Here is a 19,987-nt window from a genome sequence, read left to right as displayed (position 1 = left end):
CCAAGCCTCCGGTGCCAAGGCTGCAGAGGTTCTCAATCCATGGTTCTCATCCTCAGGGAACACCTGAGAAGCCTGTCAGATGCTGGCCATTTGCCGGCAATTCTGATGCGATTGGTCCAGGTGCAGCCGGCAGCCAGGCATCGGGACTTTCTAAAGCTCCCAGGTGACTCTCACCAGCAGCCAGGATTGAGAACTGCTGGCCTGAAGAGCCGTCAGGAGGGAAGGTCAGGAGAAACCCCAGGACATGCTTGACAAGCCTCTACTTCCAGCAGCAGGGGGCCCAGCGCCTGGCTGGATTCTGGGCCTGGACAAGGCATCCGGGCGGTTCTGGCCTGACGCCCTCAGTCCAGGGGCTTCACGTGGTCATTGGAGGCTTGGCTGGTCCAGCTCCTCCTGTCGCCGTCCCTCTCTCTCACTCACCCAGCATCACATGACCCATCCGTCTGTCAACAAGTGCAGGGCCCTGTTCTGGGGCTGCTGATTAGACTGAGGGAGACACAGGGAGCTGTGCGCTCAGTCTGGGGAGGGCGACTCAGCCTGGCCCTAAAGAAAGTGACACATGTTGTTAATTAGCAGTTTAGGGTCAATGTGTTACCCCCCCAACCAGCAGCACATACATCACCTGGGAACTTGCTAGAAAAGCCAATTCTCAGGCCTTGCCCCACCTCCTCTAAGGCGTTTAATGAGTCTCCAGGGGTATGCTGATGCGCTCTAAGTGGGAGAACCTGCAGCACTGAAACATCACGGTCCTTCTCATCACCTTCACGTGCCTTCAGAGAACCAGCCAAGCGCATCACCAGATGTGAGGGGGACGAGCTTCGGGACCTTGAGGAACTCAAACTCTGGGCCTCAGTTTGCTCGGCCAAAACCTGGGGTTGATGCCATCTTCCTCCACGTGGTTGTGAGGATTGAATGAACCGTTACTTATAAAGTGTCCTTCCTGGGAGAGTAGTTGAGGTCCTATTACAACGTGGTTATTGGCCTAAAGGAGCAAAGTGGGGGAGATGGGAAGTGGCCCTGATGGCCCTGTGACCATGCCCACCCAGCAAGGCAACCCAGGGCTTGGCGGGGCATCACCGCCAGCAGGAGGGTTTCGTGCAGTGGGTGACTGTCGGGGCCTTGAAGGAGGGAGGACTCAGACGGGAGACGGAGGCAGAGGAACAGCCTGAGCCAAGGTGTGAAGACAGGCTGGGTGGACCTGGGCTGCGGAAACTGGGAGTCTGAGGCCTCTAGACTGGGCTGTGGGGCCCACGAGGACAGTCAGAGTGAAGATGGAACCAGCACACCTATGGCTGGGCTTGGAGAGCCAGGGGGTCGGCTAATACTGAGCCTCTCTGCCAGTTGCAAAGGAGGCACAGATGGGCAGGGAGAGGCCCGTGGGGTCATTGCAGTAAGTGAAGCCAGGGTCTCTCCTTGTGCAAGAGCCCAGTGCAGGTGCAGGAGGGCAGGAGCTCCCACCCTGGGGCAGGGCGGGGGGAGTTCTGGACTCTCCCTGCCCAGCCCTGAGAGGACTCCCAGCTACGCCGGCCAAGGCAGCCCAGCAGAGACTCCCACCCGGAGGACCCTCCTGGGAATGTGACATGAGGGGAACAAAGAGATGCTGGAAAGGCCATTTATCATAGAAGAGACTGGCCCTCGGTGGGCAGAAATCATGAAACGTCAGCCTAGTGGGTGACAGGAGAGATTTGAGGACACCCCAACTCCGCCCTGTCTAGGTGACCTACTCTGTGCTGTCACACCTGCAGCCTGTGGAGAAGAGGTGCAGAACAGCCCAGAGAAACAGCCCCCATATGATGGGCACACAGGTGATCTCTAGAGGGGGGTACCCGGGCTGGCGCAGGAAAGTTGTCCCCAGTCCCACCAATTCCTGGGGGAATTGTCCCTCGAGTCTACCCACTGCTCTCTGCTCTGACTCTGCCTCCCCAAACACACCGATACAAGGGGGAAGCTTCTTATGAACTGCCTCAGCTCGAATCCGATGCCCTGAGCACAACGTAGAGCCTGAGCTTCTGGGCCTTTAGGCAACAGATTGCCCGCAGCTGAGGTGACCCCTCTGCCTTCAATCCTCAATTCCTTCCCCCACCCCCTCAGCAGAGTGAGAACAGACTTTCTGGAAGGGAATTTTGCTAGGAAAATGAAGGGAAAATTAGCTTTTGCTCAGATGCAGAGAGGTAGGTGGGGCCCCAGGGCATAACCCAAGGGTATGAATCAGGACTCTGAGTGGAAAAGGACAGACACTGATTCTTGCCCACTGGGGAGAAGGGACCACCAAGGTGACAGACAAAGCTAGTCCCCAAGGGAGCTCCAGGACACTGTGCCCGGGCTCTGGCTCCCCACCCCAACCTCCCAACCCCCCACCCTGGTCCTTCCTGCTGCTCGCAGGTGGGCAGGGTCATCCCACCAGACCAGCTGCCCAACATGCCCGCACCTCACAGGCCTCAGCAGGTGCCCCGGCGGCAGGGCTGTAACTGGCCTTCCTCGGGTCAGGTGCCCGTTCCTGGGCTGTGCTGGGGGTGCAAGTGCCATTGACCTGTGAGGCTCTGTAGGAGAGAAGGGCCCCCACGGGAAGCAAATGGCTCCCTGGGGGCGGGCCATCTTCCCCGAGGGAGGCACCTGTGTACACGTTAAAGATCCCCGTTCCGTGATAGCAGGAGTAAAAAGCATGCAACTATGTCAGTGTATAAACAGGGAGTGTTTCAGTAAAGTCGCTTCATTCATTTAAAAGAAAAAAGAAAAAGGCCTGGCTGGGGAGGAGCCCAGGCCACTGGTGCCACTGCAGGATTGACTGGGTCCTGGTCCCCCACCTCATCTGCTCCCTCTCGTCTCTCTGCCCTGAGCCCCCCGCCCTGAGGGGTCCAGCCCCCCAGTTCTTCAGAAGGACCCTCACAATTACATCAGGCCCGCCTGGAGAATCTGGGATAACCCCCTCATCTCACAATCAGCAGGTTAGCAAGCTTAATCCCCCTTGCGGCTACCATAACATACTCCAGGGTGAGGACGGGCACCCCTTCTACCCCGGGTCCTGCAGCTTGGCAGTGGCTGCACTGTGAGCCCTGGTGTGGTTCCAGGCTGCTCCTGATTCCCTGCGGGTGTGGGGAGCCTTGCTGTCCTGGGCCAGCCCCTGGGGTGCTGTGGCCTCCAGGTTATCTCCCCGCTGCAGGCAGGCACCCACCCAGGGGGCACCCAGGGGGCACCCAGGGGCTCCGGGGTGGAGGTGGCCGGGCTCGAGGAAGCTCCTGCTCGCCCGGGCGGAGGGCCCCACACGGCAGAGACATGAGGTTCCCGCTGCTGCTCTGCTTGGCCGCGCTAGGTGAGCTGCCGGGCACGTTGTGGGCCTTGAGGTGGCAGACTCAGGGCCCAGGGGCCCAGGCAGCACAGAAGACGTGGGACCCAAAGGCCCAGACACGTCTGGAAGCACAGCACAGAGAGGGGAAGATTTGGGCTTGAGTCTCAGACCACCCCCTTACTGCACATGTAGCCAAATTACTGCTTCATCCTTCTGGGCCCACTCGGCTCATCTGAAAAATGGGCTGATGATACAAAATGCTCTGGGCTCCAAAGAGCTTCGGTGAGTGAAGGTGCTTGTGGCGTCCCGGGCCTCCCTTCTGGGCTCAGGACGAGGCCCTCTTGGGGGGCTCTGGCCTCCCCTCCACCCTGGGCCCTCCTTACCGCCCTCCCCTCTCTTGCAGCCACCCGCAGCTCTGCGAAGCAGAAGAAAGGTGAGTGGCCCAGCACGCTAGCGGGAAGAGTACTCCCAGCTGGGGACCCTGGAGTCAGAGCCCCCACCCATGGGAGAGGCCTGGGCCAGCTGAGGGGGAGGTTGTTGCTGGTGAGTGGTGCCTGCTGCCGGACCATTGGACAGTTCTGGACCCCAAGCGTCAACCCCTGCAGGGCCCTGGGGGGCTAGAGAAGAGAAGGCTCTGCAGGAGAGGGTAGTGGGGGGACAACAGGCATAGGATGGGGACAGTGACATGGGACAAGGAAAGTGCTTGACGTCCCCTTGAGCTGTGTGTGTGGGGGAGGTTGCCAGTGAAGGGGGGCAGAGGGCATGTCCCCGGGCAGGTGTACCCCGATCACTCTACCCGAGTGCCTGATCGGGAGCAGAAGCCCCTCTGGGTGGGTGTGACCCCAGGGCGGGTTGGAGGCATTCAGGTGGGGCTCCTTGGCCCAGGAGGAGGTAGATGAGAGAATGAGGAAGTTCGGGCTCCCGCAACTCCCCCCTCCCCAAGGTCCAGCAAAGGGGAGGATGCCTGACTCAGAAGCAGCAGGAGGGCGTCAGGCCCCCCTCCCCCACCCGCTCTCCACCAGCTGCCTGGTGTACAGAGCCAGGGAGAGGGGATGCTCCTGGTCCCGCCTCTTCCCCTCAGCTTCGCGCCCTCCACCTTTCCTCTCCCCTCCCTTCTCCTGCCCTCTCCCCTGCCCCCGTTTCTGGCCCTGTGACCCTTAAAGTCAAGGTGGTCAGTCACCTCTTCCTCCCCACATCTGTGCGAGGGGGCTGCGCTTCCTCTGGTCTCCTCTGGACCTGTAAGTTCCCTGGTCTCAGGGCTGAGGCCGCAGCCATTTCGATTCCACTTAAGGGTGGGTCTCACTTGAGCGCGGCACAGACCGAACTATCATTTCCTCATTTACTTTCAAAACAAACACCTCACGGTGTTTCCGCTAAAAGGAGAACAGCGCTTGACCCTGGCCTCTGGGTCTCCGGGAAGTACCTGGGCAGGGCCGGTCCACCCCCCTCCGGCCCCTGACTGCTGCTCAGACTCTTACCCAGCAAGTCCTCCTAAGGAACCGACTGACAAATCATTCATTCATTCAATCATTCATTCAACAATTACCGGTGGAGCATCTGTTTGGTGCCAGGTGCTGCTTGAGGCCCCAGGACGGACACAGAAGGTGCAGAAACAGAGATCCCTGCCCTCACGTAGCTTACATTCTAGTGGGGCCGGGGTAGCGGGGAGGGGGCAGATGATAATAAAAATAAGCACATTCTACAGAGTGCTCGAATGTGATAGGTCCCAGAGAAAAGCAAGCAGGGGAGAGGGGAAGGGAACACGGGGTGGGGGGTGTCATCACTGAGAAGGGGACACACAAGCAAGGACACGAAGGAGGTGGTAGAGCAGCATGTGCCTGGACAAGGGCCTGCGTGGCCATCGCACAGGAAGCAGGGGAAAGGAGTGTTGGCCGGGGTGGGGGAGGGCAGTGTTGAGTAGGGAGGGCCCTGTGGCCATAGCAATGGGAGGGTTTGCAGCAGAAGACTTGAACTGATTTACTCTTCATGGCGCCGTTTGGGCTGCTGTGCTGAGAAGAGACGGGGTGCGGATCAAGGTTAGAATCCCAGAGAGCGATTAGACTGTTCCCGGGATCCAGAGGCGAGACTGGGTGAGAGCCTGGAGGCCTGGATGAGTGGTCAAGATACATTCTGAAGGTCAGGCCCACAGCCTTTGCTGATGGGATGGGATGGGATGGGATGGGATGGGATGGGATGGGATGGGAAAGACGGAGCTGTGGAAAATGAATCCTGAGTTTTTGGCCTGAGTAACTGGAGGATTGGCAAAGTCAAGGGCAGACTTACCATAGATTACTATCAATGGGAGCAAGAGGTTGGGCCTGAGATATTGGGTGTTAAGGAATGGAAGAGCCAAGATTTTGGAAGGGTTCTCTCTGTGTATTGTGCAATCCCCAAGAATCATGGCAAGTGCAGGAATGCGTATAGCAGGACCCAGGCACGAGAATCTTCAAGGGATGCGGGCAATTCTAGGTAATTGTAACCCAGAGGGCTAGAGTGCAGTGTCTGAAGACATGAGGTTCAAGGCTGGTGTTTAGGGAGGGAGCAGGGAGAGTGGTCCAGGTTTAGCAAGAGGATGCCTGCCCTCGCCATACCAGGCCAGTGGCAGGAAGGTGGTGGAATCCAACACCACCTGAGACCACTGGTGCAGGCACTGCCTGGGGGAGGGGAGGCTGATTTCCATTAGGTGTAGAACGTGAGATGTCAGAGGAAAGCTTGAGGGTTACGGGATTTGGTACCGACTGAGCCCATCGGCCTTCCAGAGGGCGCAGGGGGTGGTGGGAAGTAAAGGGGGGACTTTCAGAGCCCGAGAAAGGGTGGGGCAGGAAGATGAGGGTGACCTGGGAGCTTGGAGTTTCCCATGGGGCTGCCATGAACGGAGGACAATGTGCGGGGGTGGGGGACACGTCTGGTGGAAGGACAGATTCAGAGTGCACACAAAGCATCTTGATGACCTCCCCCCACCCCCACTCCTAAAACCCACTTCACTTGGAAAGGGGCTGTGCGGGTTTCCTGGGGCTGCTCTGACGAAGTACCGCACAGAAAGTGATTCTGTCCTGGTTCTGGAGGCAGAATTCTGAAGCCCACCCCCGCCAGCCTCCCAGGGGCTGTGGCGGTGTTTAGCACTCCCTGGCTTGTGACAGCATGGATCCAAACTCTGCCTCTGTCCTTACATGGCCTGTGCGTGAGTCTTTGTCTCTTCTCTTATTAGGGCCCACCCTCATCCAGTGTGGGATACGGAAGTCCATCTGTAAGGACCCCACTTCCACATAAGGTCCCATTCACAAGTACCTGGGGTTAAGGTTTGAATACATCTTCTTTTTTGGAGGACACAATTGAACCCTCAGCCCTCATCAGATCCCTGGGCTCCAGCTCAGGTCTAATGAATTGGGCCTCCAGGGTTGGGACTCCAATCTCGAAGCTTCTGGGTTATCAAAGAAACAAGCTAGGGAGGGGTAGGGTGATTCTGAAGGGGCTCTGAGCCCAGCCTGGGCACAGCCCTAAGCAGCTCACTCTTTCTTTAGCAACAGTGGGAGGCTCTGCACAGGCACTGGGTCAGCCCAGCCCTGGCCTCGCTCAGCTTCGGGTCCCCAGGGTGTTCTTGTCACTTCATCAAATTCTGAGCCTACCATCCTATCATTCAAAGGTTCAGACACAGTGGATGAATTTTTAATTAAATGATAGATCACTTGTTATGGGTGGGCTAGATGCATGAAGTAAATAATCAAAAGGAAAGAAGCACACCTCTTGTTAGGATAAAAAATGAATGCTCTACCTGTTAGGGGACTAAAAAAGAAAGTGGCTCCTCTCTGTGAACTTATGTAAATCAGGCTTCTATTAATGGCCACCGAAATGGAAATGAATGTGGGCCAGCTTTTTCTTTCCATTTTTGTTAAGTCAAGGTCATTTCCCCATAATGAAGGAAGCAAAAAGAAAAGTGTCATCACCCTTGTCTGGACCCACATTTTCCTGGGGAGGAAGATTCTGGTCCCAAGAGCTTCTTCGGGCAGACAGCCATTGGCCGTTTGGCCCCAGAGTCACATTGATGAAATTGTTGGTAGCAGTTTGCATACTGGTGCCCCGGAGAGTAGATTAAACTCTAGATAGAGCTTTACTTAACTTCAAAGATTTTGTATGAAAGAGTGTTTGAAAAAAAACTATGAAAAAAAATGGAGGTTCTCATGAAGTTTAGAAAGAGGCACAGATGAGAAAAGATTTGTGGTGTCTGACTAGCCCTAGGCAGGGGGAGAATTCTGATTCTGCAAGGCTGCTGCTGGTTGTCTAGACCAGTTTCCCAACCTCAACACTACTGCCATTGGGGCTGGATAATTCTGTTATAGGGGATGTCCTGTGCATTGTAGGATGTTTAGCGACTCCCCTGGCCTTTCCCCCACTAGATGCCAGGAGCACCCCACCCCTCATTGGCAACAACTGAAAATGTCTCTGGACACAAATGTCCCCTGGAGGCAAAATCACCCCTGGTTGAGAACCACTGGTCAAGAAAGAAATATGCTTAGTGGTCAGAAACTTTAGGATTCCTAGTAAATGTCTGTGAACAACATCACGTTCTAGTTTCTTCCAGTTCTCTGCTCAGTGAGCAGTTTTTCTGACTGCAGCATTTCCAGAGCCAACGTGAGGTATGAGGTATATGATATTGAGATTTCATACACCCACTGCCCAAGCATCCCCGCTACACACTCTCCTTGAAAAGGCAGGTTGGTACCCACCATGAATCATTCAGCCTTCTCTCCCAAGCCCCCATTCAGAAGGCATCTTTGTTTAATCCCAGTCGCTGGCTTGGAGAATTCAATGTGGGCAAGACCAGGCCAATAGGGAGATCTTAGAGGTGTTTGCTACATTAAAATCAACTCCGGGATCTGACAAAACAGAAAAATTACTTCCAAGCAGAGAGGCGGTGTGGATGGATGGCTGCCTGCTGGGAGTGGCTGCAGAGTGGGTTTTGGTCCTGACTCCAGGGAAGAGAGGTTTCTGGGTGCTGTGAGCATCTCATCTCCCTGTGCTTCTGAAGTCCAGCCTTTCCTAAGTGGCCTGTTTCTCTAGTTCTGTCCATCCTCTACAAGTTTAGGATCCTTCAACCATGACATCTCTTGTGGTCTGGGTCATACCCACCTGCCCCCTGCCTTCTGACTGTCCCTTTGAACCAGATGTTGACCCTTCTGGGAGCAGCAGCCTGGCCACAACCCCTGCAGCCCAACATCCCCACGGCGGGTCTGGCCGTGTCCGGTATTTTCGCAGGAAGCATCTTTGCCATAGGTATCATCACCGCATAACTAACTAATCTGCCAGCAGGCAATTTTGCTGTATGAATATAACAAACAAATAAAAGAGGGACACTTAAAAGGACAGAAGGAAACATGAGAAATGAATTGAAAAATTAAAGACTCATAGTATTTTATCCTTTTTTTTCCCCTGTTGATTCATCTCCTTGTTCAGCATCGTACTTTTTCTTGTTTACAAAAATTTCTTCCTTCCTTAGGAGAGGTATCGCTTTCCAAACACTAAGATGTGTAGTTGTAACAGAGCTTGTATTGATCTGGGAAGACCTTCTACACTGTTGTATGTTCCTGGCACGTTGTCATATATCTGTTGATAGATGTTCCAAAGTTCTATGGGAAATGTGGATTTAACTCTGAACCTTCAAATCACCAAAGGATTTGCAAACTGATATGTTACCGTTTTCTAGTATAATATGCCATCTGGCTTTATACTCTCATTTCACACTTCCAGTAAGTTTTCTCACTGCCTTTTCTATCAAGTCGATATTACATAGCTGTTATCATCCACTGTTTTAAGACCATCACATCTATACTTGTCATTGTATAGTCATGTGGGCTAAGATTTATGTAATATAAACATGGGAGTCCTGCATCAATGGAGAAATGAAACCCACTGTCAACCGGTTATTTTATATTTTATGGCAAAATTGCCTTACGGCCAATTAGTTATGCAGTGAAAACATCTGCAGTGGAAATGTATGCAGCAAAGATGTGTATGGTAGAGATGCTTATGGCGAAGGCACCTAGAGCAGGTCTGGATGAGGAAACCTCTGATCTCGGAAGGTGATAGGCCCTAGATGCCTCTAGGCCACTGCCCAGGATCAGGCCTGAACACTGGGCCGGCTCATCACGTGCCTGGCCCACTCTGTACCTTACTTGTCCCCATCCTGGGAGGAAATCCCCAGCTCCAGGGTGTCCTCAAGGAACACCAGGGCCGCAGGACTCAAGGTTCACCCCTTTATCATGTAAGGAGATCCCTGCAAGGAGGGGATGTCAGGCTTCAGCATGCAACCTGAGAGCAACTGCTTTGTTCAGCCAACAGATAGTTTCTGGCCAGGGATGCAGTTGATGTGCAAGACTTATAGAGTGCCAAGCTCCTGCAACAGGGGACAAAATTGTTGACTCTAGACATTGAAGCCAGTGTCAGTCCTCCCAACCAGTCTCCCAGACTTCTCTATGCCTCCTACTCGTGTCCTAATTTCAATTATTTCTATAGTAGTGTTCAGAGCAGAAAGAGTCTAAACCCAAGAGGTAGACTTTTCCCCCAGCAGTTTCTTTTTCTTTTCTTTAAAAAAAATGAAGTGAAATTCACATAACACAAAGTTACACATTAAAAAATATATATTTATTTGGGTTGCCAGGTCTTAGTGGTGGCAGGCAGGCTCCTTAGTTGCAGTTTGCTGGCTCCTTAGTTGTGGCATGCAAACTCTTAGTTGCAGTATGCACATGGGGTCTAGTTCCCTGACCAGGGATCAAACTCGGGTCCCCTGCATTGGGAGTGTGGTGTCTTAACCACTGTGCCACCAGGGAAGTCCCCAAAGGTAACCATTTTAAAATGATAATTCAGTAGCATTTAGTCCATTCACATTTCCCTAAAGGAAACTCCATACCCATCAGGCAGTCACTCCTCGTTGCCCCTCCCCCAGTGCCTACTAACTACCAAGCTGCTTTCTGTCTCTGGGGATTTTTTTATTTTATATTTTTTGCCACACTGCGAAGCATGTGGGATCTTCATTCCCCGACCAGGGATGGAACCCACGCCCCCTGCAGTAGAAGCTCAGAGTCCTAAGCACTGGACCGCCAGGGAATTCTCTGGGGATTTAAAAAATTCTGGGTATTTCACATGAATGGAATCATACAATATGTGGCCTTTTGTATCTGACTTATTTCATTCAGCATAATGTTTTTAAGGTTCATTCACATTGTAGCAGGTGTCAGCGCTTCATTCGTTTCTATAGCTGAATCCTGTGTCATATGGGGGGACCACATTGTTTATCCATTATCCGTTGATGGACATCTGGGCTGTTTCCACCTTTTGGCTGTTGTGAATAGTGCTGCTGTGAACATGTGTGTACACGTATCTGTCAGAGTCCCTGTTTTCAGTTCTTTTGGTATATATCTAGGAGTGGAATTGCTGGGTCATTTGGTAATTCTTGAATTTTTTGAGGAATTGCCAAACCAGCATTTTCTTAAGGTGCTTGATAAACATTGGTTTCCTTCTTCCTCTTTGGACTGTCTCATCTTTACGAGACTGCCTAAATTGTATTCATTGTTAATCTGAATTCAAAATTAACTGGGTGTCCTGTATTTTTAGCTGCTGAGTCTGGCAACCCAGAATATACTACATGAGAATAAAACCAAATACATGTACAGAATTGTATAGTATACACCGCGAGGAGGGTGGAAGCTCGGACATGAGGCAGAGGGAGTAAACCAGAAGGCTGCCTGGAGGAGGCGGCAATCAGGCCTCTAGGCTTATGAGGCATTGTGTAATGAGGGAATTTGCTGGGGAGAGAGTGTTAAAGTCTCCCAGCCATACCTATGCTCCCGCTCTCCCCCTCCCTGCCAGAGCCGGTATCCCAGCTACCGGCTAACTTCAGCCTGCAGGACAGGGGGTCAGGCCTCAGGGTGGAGGTGTTCTGCCAGGCATCCTCGGGTAGCCCGCCCATCACCTACAGACTGGTCAGAAGGGACGGGCGCATCCACATGGAGCAGACTCTGAACTCTGGGCAGCCTGCCGACTTCTCCTTCCCACTGAATCAGATGTCGGACTGGATCCGGTGCCAGGCTGAAAACAATATAGGGTCCAGCACAGTGCTTTTACGCTGATGCCCCCAGGTGAGAGGACCTCTTGGTTTCCAGAGGGGCAGCTGGTGCTTCTGGGTAGGTCCGTGTGAAGTGCCAAGGGCGGAAAAGGGTGTCCTGATGTGGCCATGCCTAGCCTGGCCCGGCCTGATGGAAATCCAGCCCGGCCGCCCCCACCTCCTTCACAGGAGAGCTGCCCCAGACACCCATCTTCCTGCTGGCTGGCTGCCTCATCTCCATCATAGCCGCCCTTTCTTGGAAACTGAGCTGGACCAAGATGAGGTAGGAAATGGGTGCTGGATGTGGGGGAGGCGTGAACTGCTCGTGGCCTGTGTGGACCAATGGGGGCCCTGGCTGGGCAGAGCCAGTGGTGGGTTGGTAGGGCAGGGCTGCCAGGGTAACTGAACTGGATGCTGTGGGGCTTTCCCAGGACAGACCCTGTCTCCATACCCTCTGCTCTAGCTTCTCTCTGAAGTACCCAGTTAACAGTATCTCAGGCATATTTCCTGAATTTTTCAGATGCTACAAACCACGACCAAATGGAAGAAATTAACTACTTGATGATCATCAGCCCATAGCCCCAGGATCTCCTTGTGCCTACAGGTTGATAATGTTAACCTCTGTGTCACCAAACTATTCCCTCAACATCACCAATCAGAGAATTGTGCGGGAGCTGCTCACATACCCTGAGACACCCCTCCCTCACCTGGTCTATAAAAATGCTTTGCTGAAAACCCTTTGAGGAGTTTGGGGTTTGGGGGGGTATGAGCCCCTGGTCCCCCCATCCCCACCCCCTTCCCCACACCATTCTCCTTGCCTGGCCCTTCAATAAAAACTTTCTCTGCTCCAAACGCCAACATTTTGGTTTGTTTGGCCTCACTGTGTTGGGCGCGTGAACTTGCCCTGGTAACACCACCAGGGCAAAGAAAGGGCCATATTGCTTATGCATGACTTGCAAAAGCTTACTGAGGGCCTGCCGTGTGCTGAGTGCCCGCGGGGCACGTTGGCAGCTTTATCTGACCCTGACCACGCTCTAGCCACCTTGCAATAGAGTCCGCTGCCTCTGGGTGGGGAATTTTCCCATGTTCCTTATCAGTCTGAGGAGGATAAGGCCTCCCGGGGACCAGGGTGGGTCAGGGGCTTCTGCCCTCCATGGAAACCCCGTCAGTCTTTCCAGCTGGCGACCAGAGGCAGGGGCCAGACCTCCTGGGGTCCCCTCTCCAAGGCCATTACTTCACTGACTTGTAAAGTTGTTGCAGAAAGGGGAACCCCTTCCAGGATCCAAGATGGGCTCTTCTCTAACACTCGGAAATGAATGGTCCGAGGAGACACACGTGCTGACAAAACAAGAGACTTTATTGGGAAGCGGCACCTGGGCGGAGAGCAGCAGGGTCAGGGAACCCAGGAGGACTGCTCTGTCACGTGGCTCGCAGTATCAGGGGTTTTATGGTGATGGGCTTAGTTTCCAGGTTGTCTCTGGCCAATCATTCTGACTCAGGGTCCTTCATAGTGGCGCGTGTATCACTCAGCCAAGATGAATTCCAGCGAGAAGGATTCTGGGAGGTTGGTTAGGACATATGGACTGAAGTGTCCTCTCTCCTTTTGACCTTTCCCGAATTCTTTTTTTTTTAATTAATTAATTAATTAATTAATTTTATTGGCTGTGTTGGGTCTTTTTTGCTGTGCGCGGGCTTTCTTTTTAGTTGCGGTAAGTGGGGGCTACTCTTCGTTGTGATGCACGGGCTCCTCGTTGCTGTGGCTTCTCTTGTTGTGGAGCACCGGCTCTAGGCATGTGGGCTTCAGTAGTTGCAGCACATGGGCTCAACAGTTGTGGCTCACGGGCTCTAAAGCACAGGCTCAATAGTTGTGGCGCATGGGCTTAGCTGCTCCGCGGCATGTGGGATCTTCCTGGAGCAGGGATCAAACCCGTGTCCCCTGCACTGGCAGGCGGATTCTTAATCACTGCGCCACCTAAGAAGCCCCCGAATTCTTTTGGTTGGTGGTAGCTTGTTAGTTCCACATTCCTTACCAGGACCTCCTGTTTAAGATAACTCATGCAAGTGGTTACTATGGTGCCTGGCCAGGACGGGCGGTTTCAGTCAGCGGTTCCCCTAATAAAATGACCAGGGCCTTTGTGCTGTCCAACCCCAGGCACCGTAGGCCTCTGCGTGCTCCACCTGCCTGGCCTTGGGCAGTGCTCACCTCTGTCTCCTGAACTTCTCGCCTCCCTTGGTTCCTAAGACACCGCTGTCTCCTGGTCCTCCTCCCCGCCCCCTGTGTTATCAGAATCATACCCCTGCCTCCCCCTCGAATAGAAACCAATTACTCTTATCTACGTTTCAGGAGGAAGCAGCCAACAGAAAAAGAATAAGAACCAGTTAGAACCAACTAGGCCCGCGATGGCAGAGCACTTGACTTCCAATGGAGGTACAGCCTTATTATACACTCTATGCATTAGCTACATGACACACCCACCAGCACCAGGACAGTGGGCGATTGCCATGACAACAACTGGAAACGCCCCTACAAGGGCTGAAACGGAGAAGTGCAGCAGTTCCGGCTCCAAACCACACCCCTGTTCTCAGATACCTCTTATCACCATACCACCACTCTTTCCAAACCCCTCCCTTTCACTCCAACCCGCCTATATAGCTGGTGTCTCCACCTGAATTGGGTTGAGTTGATTAGCGAACTAGGTTCCCACTTCTCCATTTCTTGGCCATTGAATAGAGCTGCTGCTATTCCAGTCTCAGCATCAGTTTTGTTACTGGCTGCGCGAATCCGATCAGAAAAAGAACCTCCCTGGTCAAGACAGGGGGTCTCAGCCCAGGCTAGGACCCCAGGGCAGGTTTGGTTGACCAATTTGGTAACATCTGGCCAGCCCCCTCAGTGGGCTTTGTCCAGGAGTCTGCCCTTGGTACTCTCCTTGTCTTGCCCCAGGGTCTCTTCCTCCCAAGTCTGTCCTTTCCAGAGGCCAGGCTCATGGGTGAGCCACGTCAGCTCTCTGAGCCTCAGTCTCCCCTTCTATAACATGGGGTATAGAGACCAGGGGGCCAGTGCTTGCCTTCCAGGTGATTCAGTGCCCCCCTTTATTTAGTGGGGTGACTAAGCCTCATGCCTGTCCTCTTGCCCAGGGCACTGATGCACTTGGCACCAATAAAATCCCGGGAGGCCTTGGGAGGGGGTGGCTGGGAGGCGTGCTGGCCTAACCTGGAGTCTCAACTCCTTTGTCATCAAGGTCATGACCAGAAGACACAGGCTGAGCCGAGCCCCCAGGAGAGCTCTGGTCCTTGCCTGCTATGGAAGGACCCACCATTTGAAGAAATGAAATGAAGAAAAGAATGGGGACTTCCCTGGTGGTACAGTGGTTAAGATACCATACTCCCAATGCAGGAGGCCTGGGTTCGAGCTCTGGTCAGGGAACTAGACCCCACATGCATGCCACAGCTAAGAGTTCACATGCCACAACTAAGACCCAGCACAACCAAATAAATAAATATTTTTTTGAAAAAGAAAAAAGAATGAAGAAAAAGCCCACCAGCCTGGATTCTTGGAGCGCTGGTATTCTTCACCAAACACACATGGTGCTAGTTTGAGGAGTTCAGGATGGGGTGGGAGTGTACGGGAAGGGGAGGTCCACAGGAGGAGGGGGCTCCGCTGCCTGTCACCGTCCATCCAGGTCTGGGAAGACAGTGGGGTAGAATGTGAGGGCCCAGAGGCACCAACCCACCAGGGCCACTGCCTCCTCCCCCACCCCCTACACTCCCTGGAGTGGCACCCCATCTCCTGGTAGCCCAGTCCTCTGGCTCCACTGATTACCTCTCCCTGTCCAGCTCACCTGGAGGACTCTGCGCCCCACCTGGCCAGCACCCCCTTATTAATCCTTACCTGCAACTAGGATGCCTGGAATTCCTCCCTGCCGTGTCAGCCTGAGGTCCCTGGAGAACCACACCAAACTCCCATCCCCCACTCTCGACCCCCCCCCCCCCCCCCCCCCCCCCACAAAACAGCCATCCCGGTTTGGACGCTCTGAACCATTTCCGGAAAGAACTGGATTAAACTCTGCCCCCTGCCTGTCACTCTGGGAACTCCGTTTCTGTCTGCACACCATCTTGGGGCCTGGAAGTCTGCCCTACACAGAGCCCTACACGGCCTTGGGGCCGGGCCCAGCCGGGGAAGAACTGGGAGGTGCGGTGCTCTAGACACCCCCATCCCAGGCTTAGCTCCATAGAGGAGGGGTCCAGGCAGGGAGGGGTCCAGGCTGTGGCCTGGGGGTTGAGTAGAATGGGGGTGGAGAAGAGAGGGGGTGCGTAGGAGCCTGGGTCTTGGGCAGGTGGGGCCCAGACGGGCATCTGGCGGGGCTTCCTGGAGGAGGCGGCAGGAGTGCAGGGGCAAACAGTGAATGGAGCAGAAGGGCAGGCCCTCCTTGCGACCCTCTCTTCCTGGGGACTCTCTGGCCCCTTTCCAGTCGCGCTGCGGGCCAGCATAGCGGAGGGACGAGACCCCGGCCGAGAGGTGGGCTGGACGGATGCCGGCCGCTGGGAGCGCCGGCTGGGCCGTCTGGGCACCCAGGCCGCCCGGCCCCGCCGCTCGCCTAGGGCGGCACTTTGCCCTCGGTCCCTGGGACGGTGCTGGCCACGCCCCTGGGGTGGAGCCGGGCCTGGGGGCGGGGCGGCAGGCTGGCTCCGCGGCGGCGGCGGCGGCTGTGGCAGCAGTGGCGACGGCGACATGGAGAGCGGGGCCTACGGCGCGGCCAAGGCGGGCGGCTCCTTCGACCTGCGGCGCTTCCTGACGCAGCCGCAGGTGGTGGTGCGCGCCGTGTGCATGGTGAGCCGGGGTGCGGGGCCGCGACTTGGTCGCCGGGCCGCGGGGAGGGGGGCGGCCGCGAGCCTGCGAGCGCGACAGGTGGCGGCGGCGGAGGCCCGGGGGTAGGAGCGGCGCGCGTGGGGCGGGCGAGCGGGGCCTGGGACCCTCCAGCCCCTCGCCCCCCCGGGCCCCGCTACCCCGATCCCCGCCGCCCCCCCCCCCCCACCCCGGGCCCCGCCCCCTCCCCCACCGCCCGGCCCGGGGCACGGGGTGGCCGGGAGGCGCCCCGGAGCAGGCCCGTCGCCCTGCTGGCAGTGGGAGGAGTTTGAGACGGCTCCAGGACAGGTGGCCGGCGCGCCCCGACTCCCAGCCTGGGGGAATTCATGAGAAAGGGGCTTTCCGAAGCCACGTGGGGTGCGAGGGGTTGGGGGGGGCGGCCTGGCGCCCTGAAATAGAGTCCGTCTTCCACTTGAGAGCAGCCCATGGGTCTGCTTCCCCGTCGAAGATCAGGTGACCCCAGGATGTTCCCCTCCATGTGAGTTGGGTGAGCGCTCCAGCACCAGGTTACTGGGGATGGGGGGTTGGTGGGAGGTCCCATGCTCTTGGACAGCCAGAGCCCAAAGCTGGACAAAGTGTTAGCCAGCCCGCAGGCAGAGGGCTAGGCATGCGGTTCCCACACCACACCTGCCTGGCACTGGAGCGTTAGGAGTTGCCCTGGTGGCACCCTAGCCCCCAGTCTGCCCGACTGCGGGGTCTGACCCCAGGAGTGGATCCCCCACGTTTCGGGATGGCAGTGCCAGGAGTCAAGCTGGCACACTGTTCCCAGCATCCGGAGTTCCGGCTTCATCTCCAGCTGGAGGTGGGGCTTGTGACTGCCAGCTCCAGAGCCTATTGAGAGGGCCTTGTGCAGGCAGGCAGGGCTGGGTGGGGAGAGGCCTGGGCCCGTCCCAGAGAGAGCCAGGTGTCCAGACTGTCCCACATCTGCTGACATAAGGCAGGGATGGCTGGTGGAATTTCAGTTGGGGTGGAGACAGGTGACATGAGGCTGTTCCCAGGGTCCTGGAGCCCTTCCTAGAGCTCTGGCTGGTGTACCCCCTCGACCCCCACCCCAGTACCTCCAGGAGTCTGAGTGCAGAGCTGTGCCCACAGGCCTGCTGGGCAGACCAGCCTGAGGTGCCCTGTTTGGGTAGGACCCCACTATGAGCGGGAGGCCAGCTGGGGTTCCCTGGGAGGGCAGGGGCCAGGATGCCAAAGAGGCCAGAATTCCTTGTAGGAAAAACCTGGTGAAACTGGGGAGCCCAGCCTGGAGCAAGGAAAAGTTGGAAGGGGCTCCAGGAGGTGGGGGTCTGGGGACACGGTTTCCGCTGAGGCCTGGCTTTCCTGAGGTGGGAGGAGTCCTCCATCGCTGGGTGCTTATGCAGAGGCTGGGCTGTGGAGGTGACTCAGGGGCGTGATCAGGGGAGTGAGACTCCAAGCTTGGGCTTCTATGACTTTGTGATCATCCCGTTTAAAACTCACTGAAAGTGGGAGTGGTTAGGGTGGGCGATTGCCCTTAATCTTCATCAAGTACCTAACCACCGAAACTCATCCTCCAGGCAGACAGCTGGGCGGGCAGTCCCCTCCCAGGAGATCCCCGTCCACTCCCCACCGTCCCCAGTCCAGGAATCCCTGGCCATGCCCCTTGTGACTTGTGACTGGTGTCTGGAGATAGCCCAGGCGAAGGGAGAGGGAGGGACTCACTCCCCAAGTTCAGGAGAGCCTGGGACGCCGACCTCCAGCAGGAGCAGAGGAGGCCAGTGTCCAACTCCCATCAGGACCCCACTCTATGTGCCTCCTGGGGAGTTCGTCCCATGAGTGTAGCGGTCACTCAGCCCTTCCCCTGCCTCCCCCTCAGGTCTTCGCCTTGATCGTGTTCTCGTGCATCTTCGGTGAGGGCTACAGCAACACCTACGAATCCAAACAGCAGTACTGCCTCTTCAACCACAACGAGGATGCCTGCCGCTACGGCAGCGCCATCGGGGTGCTGGCCTTCCTGGCCTCGGCCTTCTTCTTCGTGGTGGACATCTATTTCCCCCAGATCAGCAATGCCACTGACCGCAAGTACCTGGTCATTGGCGACCTGCTTTTCTCAGGTATCTGTCAGCTGCACCTCCATTTGACCTTGGGGTGAATGGGAGCAGCAGTGTTCCTAAAAGCTCTAGGGTGCTGTGACTGCAGGGCTTGGCAGGGGTGGGAGCAGCCCCGGGTCCCCAGACCTCTCCAGCAGACAGGCTGGCACACAAGGACTTCTGTCTGTTGAAACCCGCTGGAGCTGAGTGGGGCTTGGAGCCAGGCCTCCCGAGATGGCATCCTGTCCCCACCCTGGCTTCTGTATCAGTGCCCTTTACACCCCTGGAGGCTTCTCCCTCCCAGGAGGCCCCTGCCCTTCTGCCTCCTCCATGGAGCTAAGCCTGCTCTCCTGGCCTTCTCCCCAGCTCTCTGGACCTTCCTGTGGTTCGTTGGTTTCTGCTTCCTTACCAACCAGTGGGCAGCCACCAAGGCGCATGATGTGCTGGTGGGAGCCGACTCAGCCCGGGCAGCCATCACCTTCAGCTTCTTTTCCATCTTCTCCTGGGTAAGTGGACCAGGGCGGGCCAGGGTCCTGGTGTCTTTGGAGATGGGTGGTAGAGGGCTGAGGAGCCCCAATCTCTGGGCTCTCTGCAGGGTGCACTGGCCTCCCTGGCCTACCAGCGTTACAAGGCCGGAGTGGACGACTTCATCCAGAACTACGTGGACCCGACTCCGGACCCCAGCACGGCCTATGCCTCCTACCCAGGCGAGCCTGTGGACAACTACCAACAGCCGCCCTTCACCCAGAACGCCGAGACCACTGAGGGCTACCAGCCGCCCCCCGTGTACTGAGCTGCAGCTGGGGATGGTGAGGGGAGCAGGGAGGGCCCCTGGGGGGCCTCCCCTCCTCCTGGACTCCTCCCCCGAGGCTTGTCTCCCAGAGCTGCTGGCCCCTCTTGATCCACCTGGCGCCTGTCGGAGCTGACGCAGGGCCTGGAGAGAGAGCCCCTGCCTGCCCACCCTGGCTGCTGGCCTGGGAGTCTCAGCAAAAGTGCCTGTGCCCCAAGGGCTTCACCCACCACTCCTTGCGGGCCTTTTCTCGGAAAGGGTTTTCAGCTAGACAGGTTTTGTCATTGCTTTTAACGATCCCCAACCCCGCCTGGAGTAGCTCCAAGGGCCTGACGTGTTGTTTTGACAAGTGCCTTAGCTTCTCCCCAGCCTGAAGGAGCCGGGCCACATCCAGGCCTCGGTGGCCACAGCCTTCTGGGGTTCTCTGCCAAAGACAAGGCTGTGGAGCCTTCCCCCTGCTCCACGGCCGGCGCTGGGCTGGGGCTCCTCTCCTCCTCACTCAGGTCCGTCCTGCCCCCAGCCCCCTGCCTGCGCTGCGAGGGGCAGCCCTTGCTCACTGCTGAAGCGTCTGCTCGCTTGGACCTGGGGTCACAACGGTGCCAGTGCCTCTGGGTCACCTTCCCGACAGCCTAGGGGCAGGGCTGGTGCCCACCCCAGGGGGCTCAGGCAGCACGGCCTCTGCTGCCACCCGTTGGCCACAGGGAGGGGCTTTGCCTGACCGACTCCACCCAGCTTTATGTAAATATCCCACCACCCTTAGCTAGGAGGTGTGGGGCGCACCTACAGCCCCCAGGCTGCTCTGAATGTATTACTAAGCCTTGGGGGGGAAGACGCACAGCACCTCTGACTTCTGTTAGACTAATTTTGGAGATGGAATAAATGTTTTTCTCATTCATAA

General features: G+C 56.2%; 1 protein-coding gene across 2 annotated transcripts; it reads left to right on the top strand.

The window, feature by feature from the left end:
* Window positions 1-15,640: 15,640 nt before the first annotated feature.
* SYNGR2 (synaptogyrin 2) lies at window positions 15,641-19,981 on the top strand. 2 transcript variants are annotated; one of them, XM_057717172.1, is made up of 4 exons: window positions 16,052-16,212; window positions 18,086-18,323; window positions 18,666-18,805; window positions 18,895-19,981. In XM_057717172.1, the coding sequence occupies exons 1-4, from the start codon at window positions 16,114-16,116 to the stop codon at window positions 19,090-19,092; spliced, it is 675 nt and encodes a 224-aa protein (XP_057573155.1). In that variant the 5' UTR covers window positions 16,052-16,113; the 3' UTR covers window positions 19,093-19,981. The 2 variants fall into 2 exon arrangements, with proteins under 2 accessions (XP_057573156.1, XP_057573155.1); XM_057717173.1 differs by lacking the exon at window positions 18,666-18,805 and having other exon boundaries at window positions 15,641-16,212.
* The last annotated feature ends 6 nt before the right edge of the window (window positions 19,982-19,987 follow it).

Source organism: Hippopotamus amphibius, chromosome 17 (genome assembly GCF_030028045.1).
Source record: "Hippopotamus amphibius kiboko isolate mHipAmp2 chromosome 17, mHipAmp2.hap2, whole genome shotgun sequence".
NCBI lineage: Eukaryota > Metazoa > Chordata > Mammalia > Artiodactyla > Hippopotamidae > Hippopotamus > Hippopotamus amphibius.
Note: the sequence above shows the minus strand (reverse complement) of the source record. Positions and strands in the feature narration are given on the sequence as shown.

What these genes read in the sequence shown, in the direction of transcription:
- SYNGR2 (XM_057717172.1), top strand. Translation starts at nt 16,114, where the DNA reads ATGGAGAGCGGGGCCTACGGCGCGGCCAAGGCGGGCGGCTCCTTCGAC. An exon ending in TGGCGACCTGCTTTTCTCAG is followed by an intron (nt 18,324 to 18,665) that starts GTATCTGTCAGC and finishes CCTTCTCCCCAG; the next exon opens with CTCTCTGGACCTTCCTGTGG. An exon ending in TCTTTTCCATCTTCTCCTGG is followed by an intron (nt 18,806 to 18,894) that starts GTAAGTGGACCA and finishes GGCTCTCTGCAG; the next exon opens with GGTGCACTGGCCTCCCTGGC.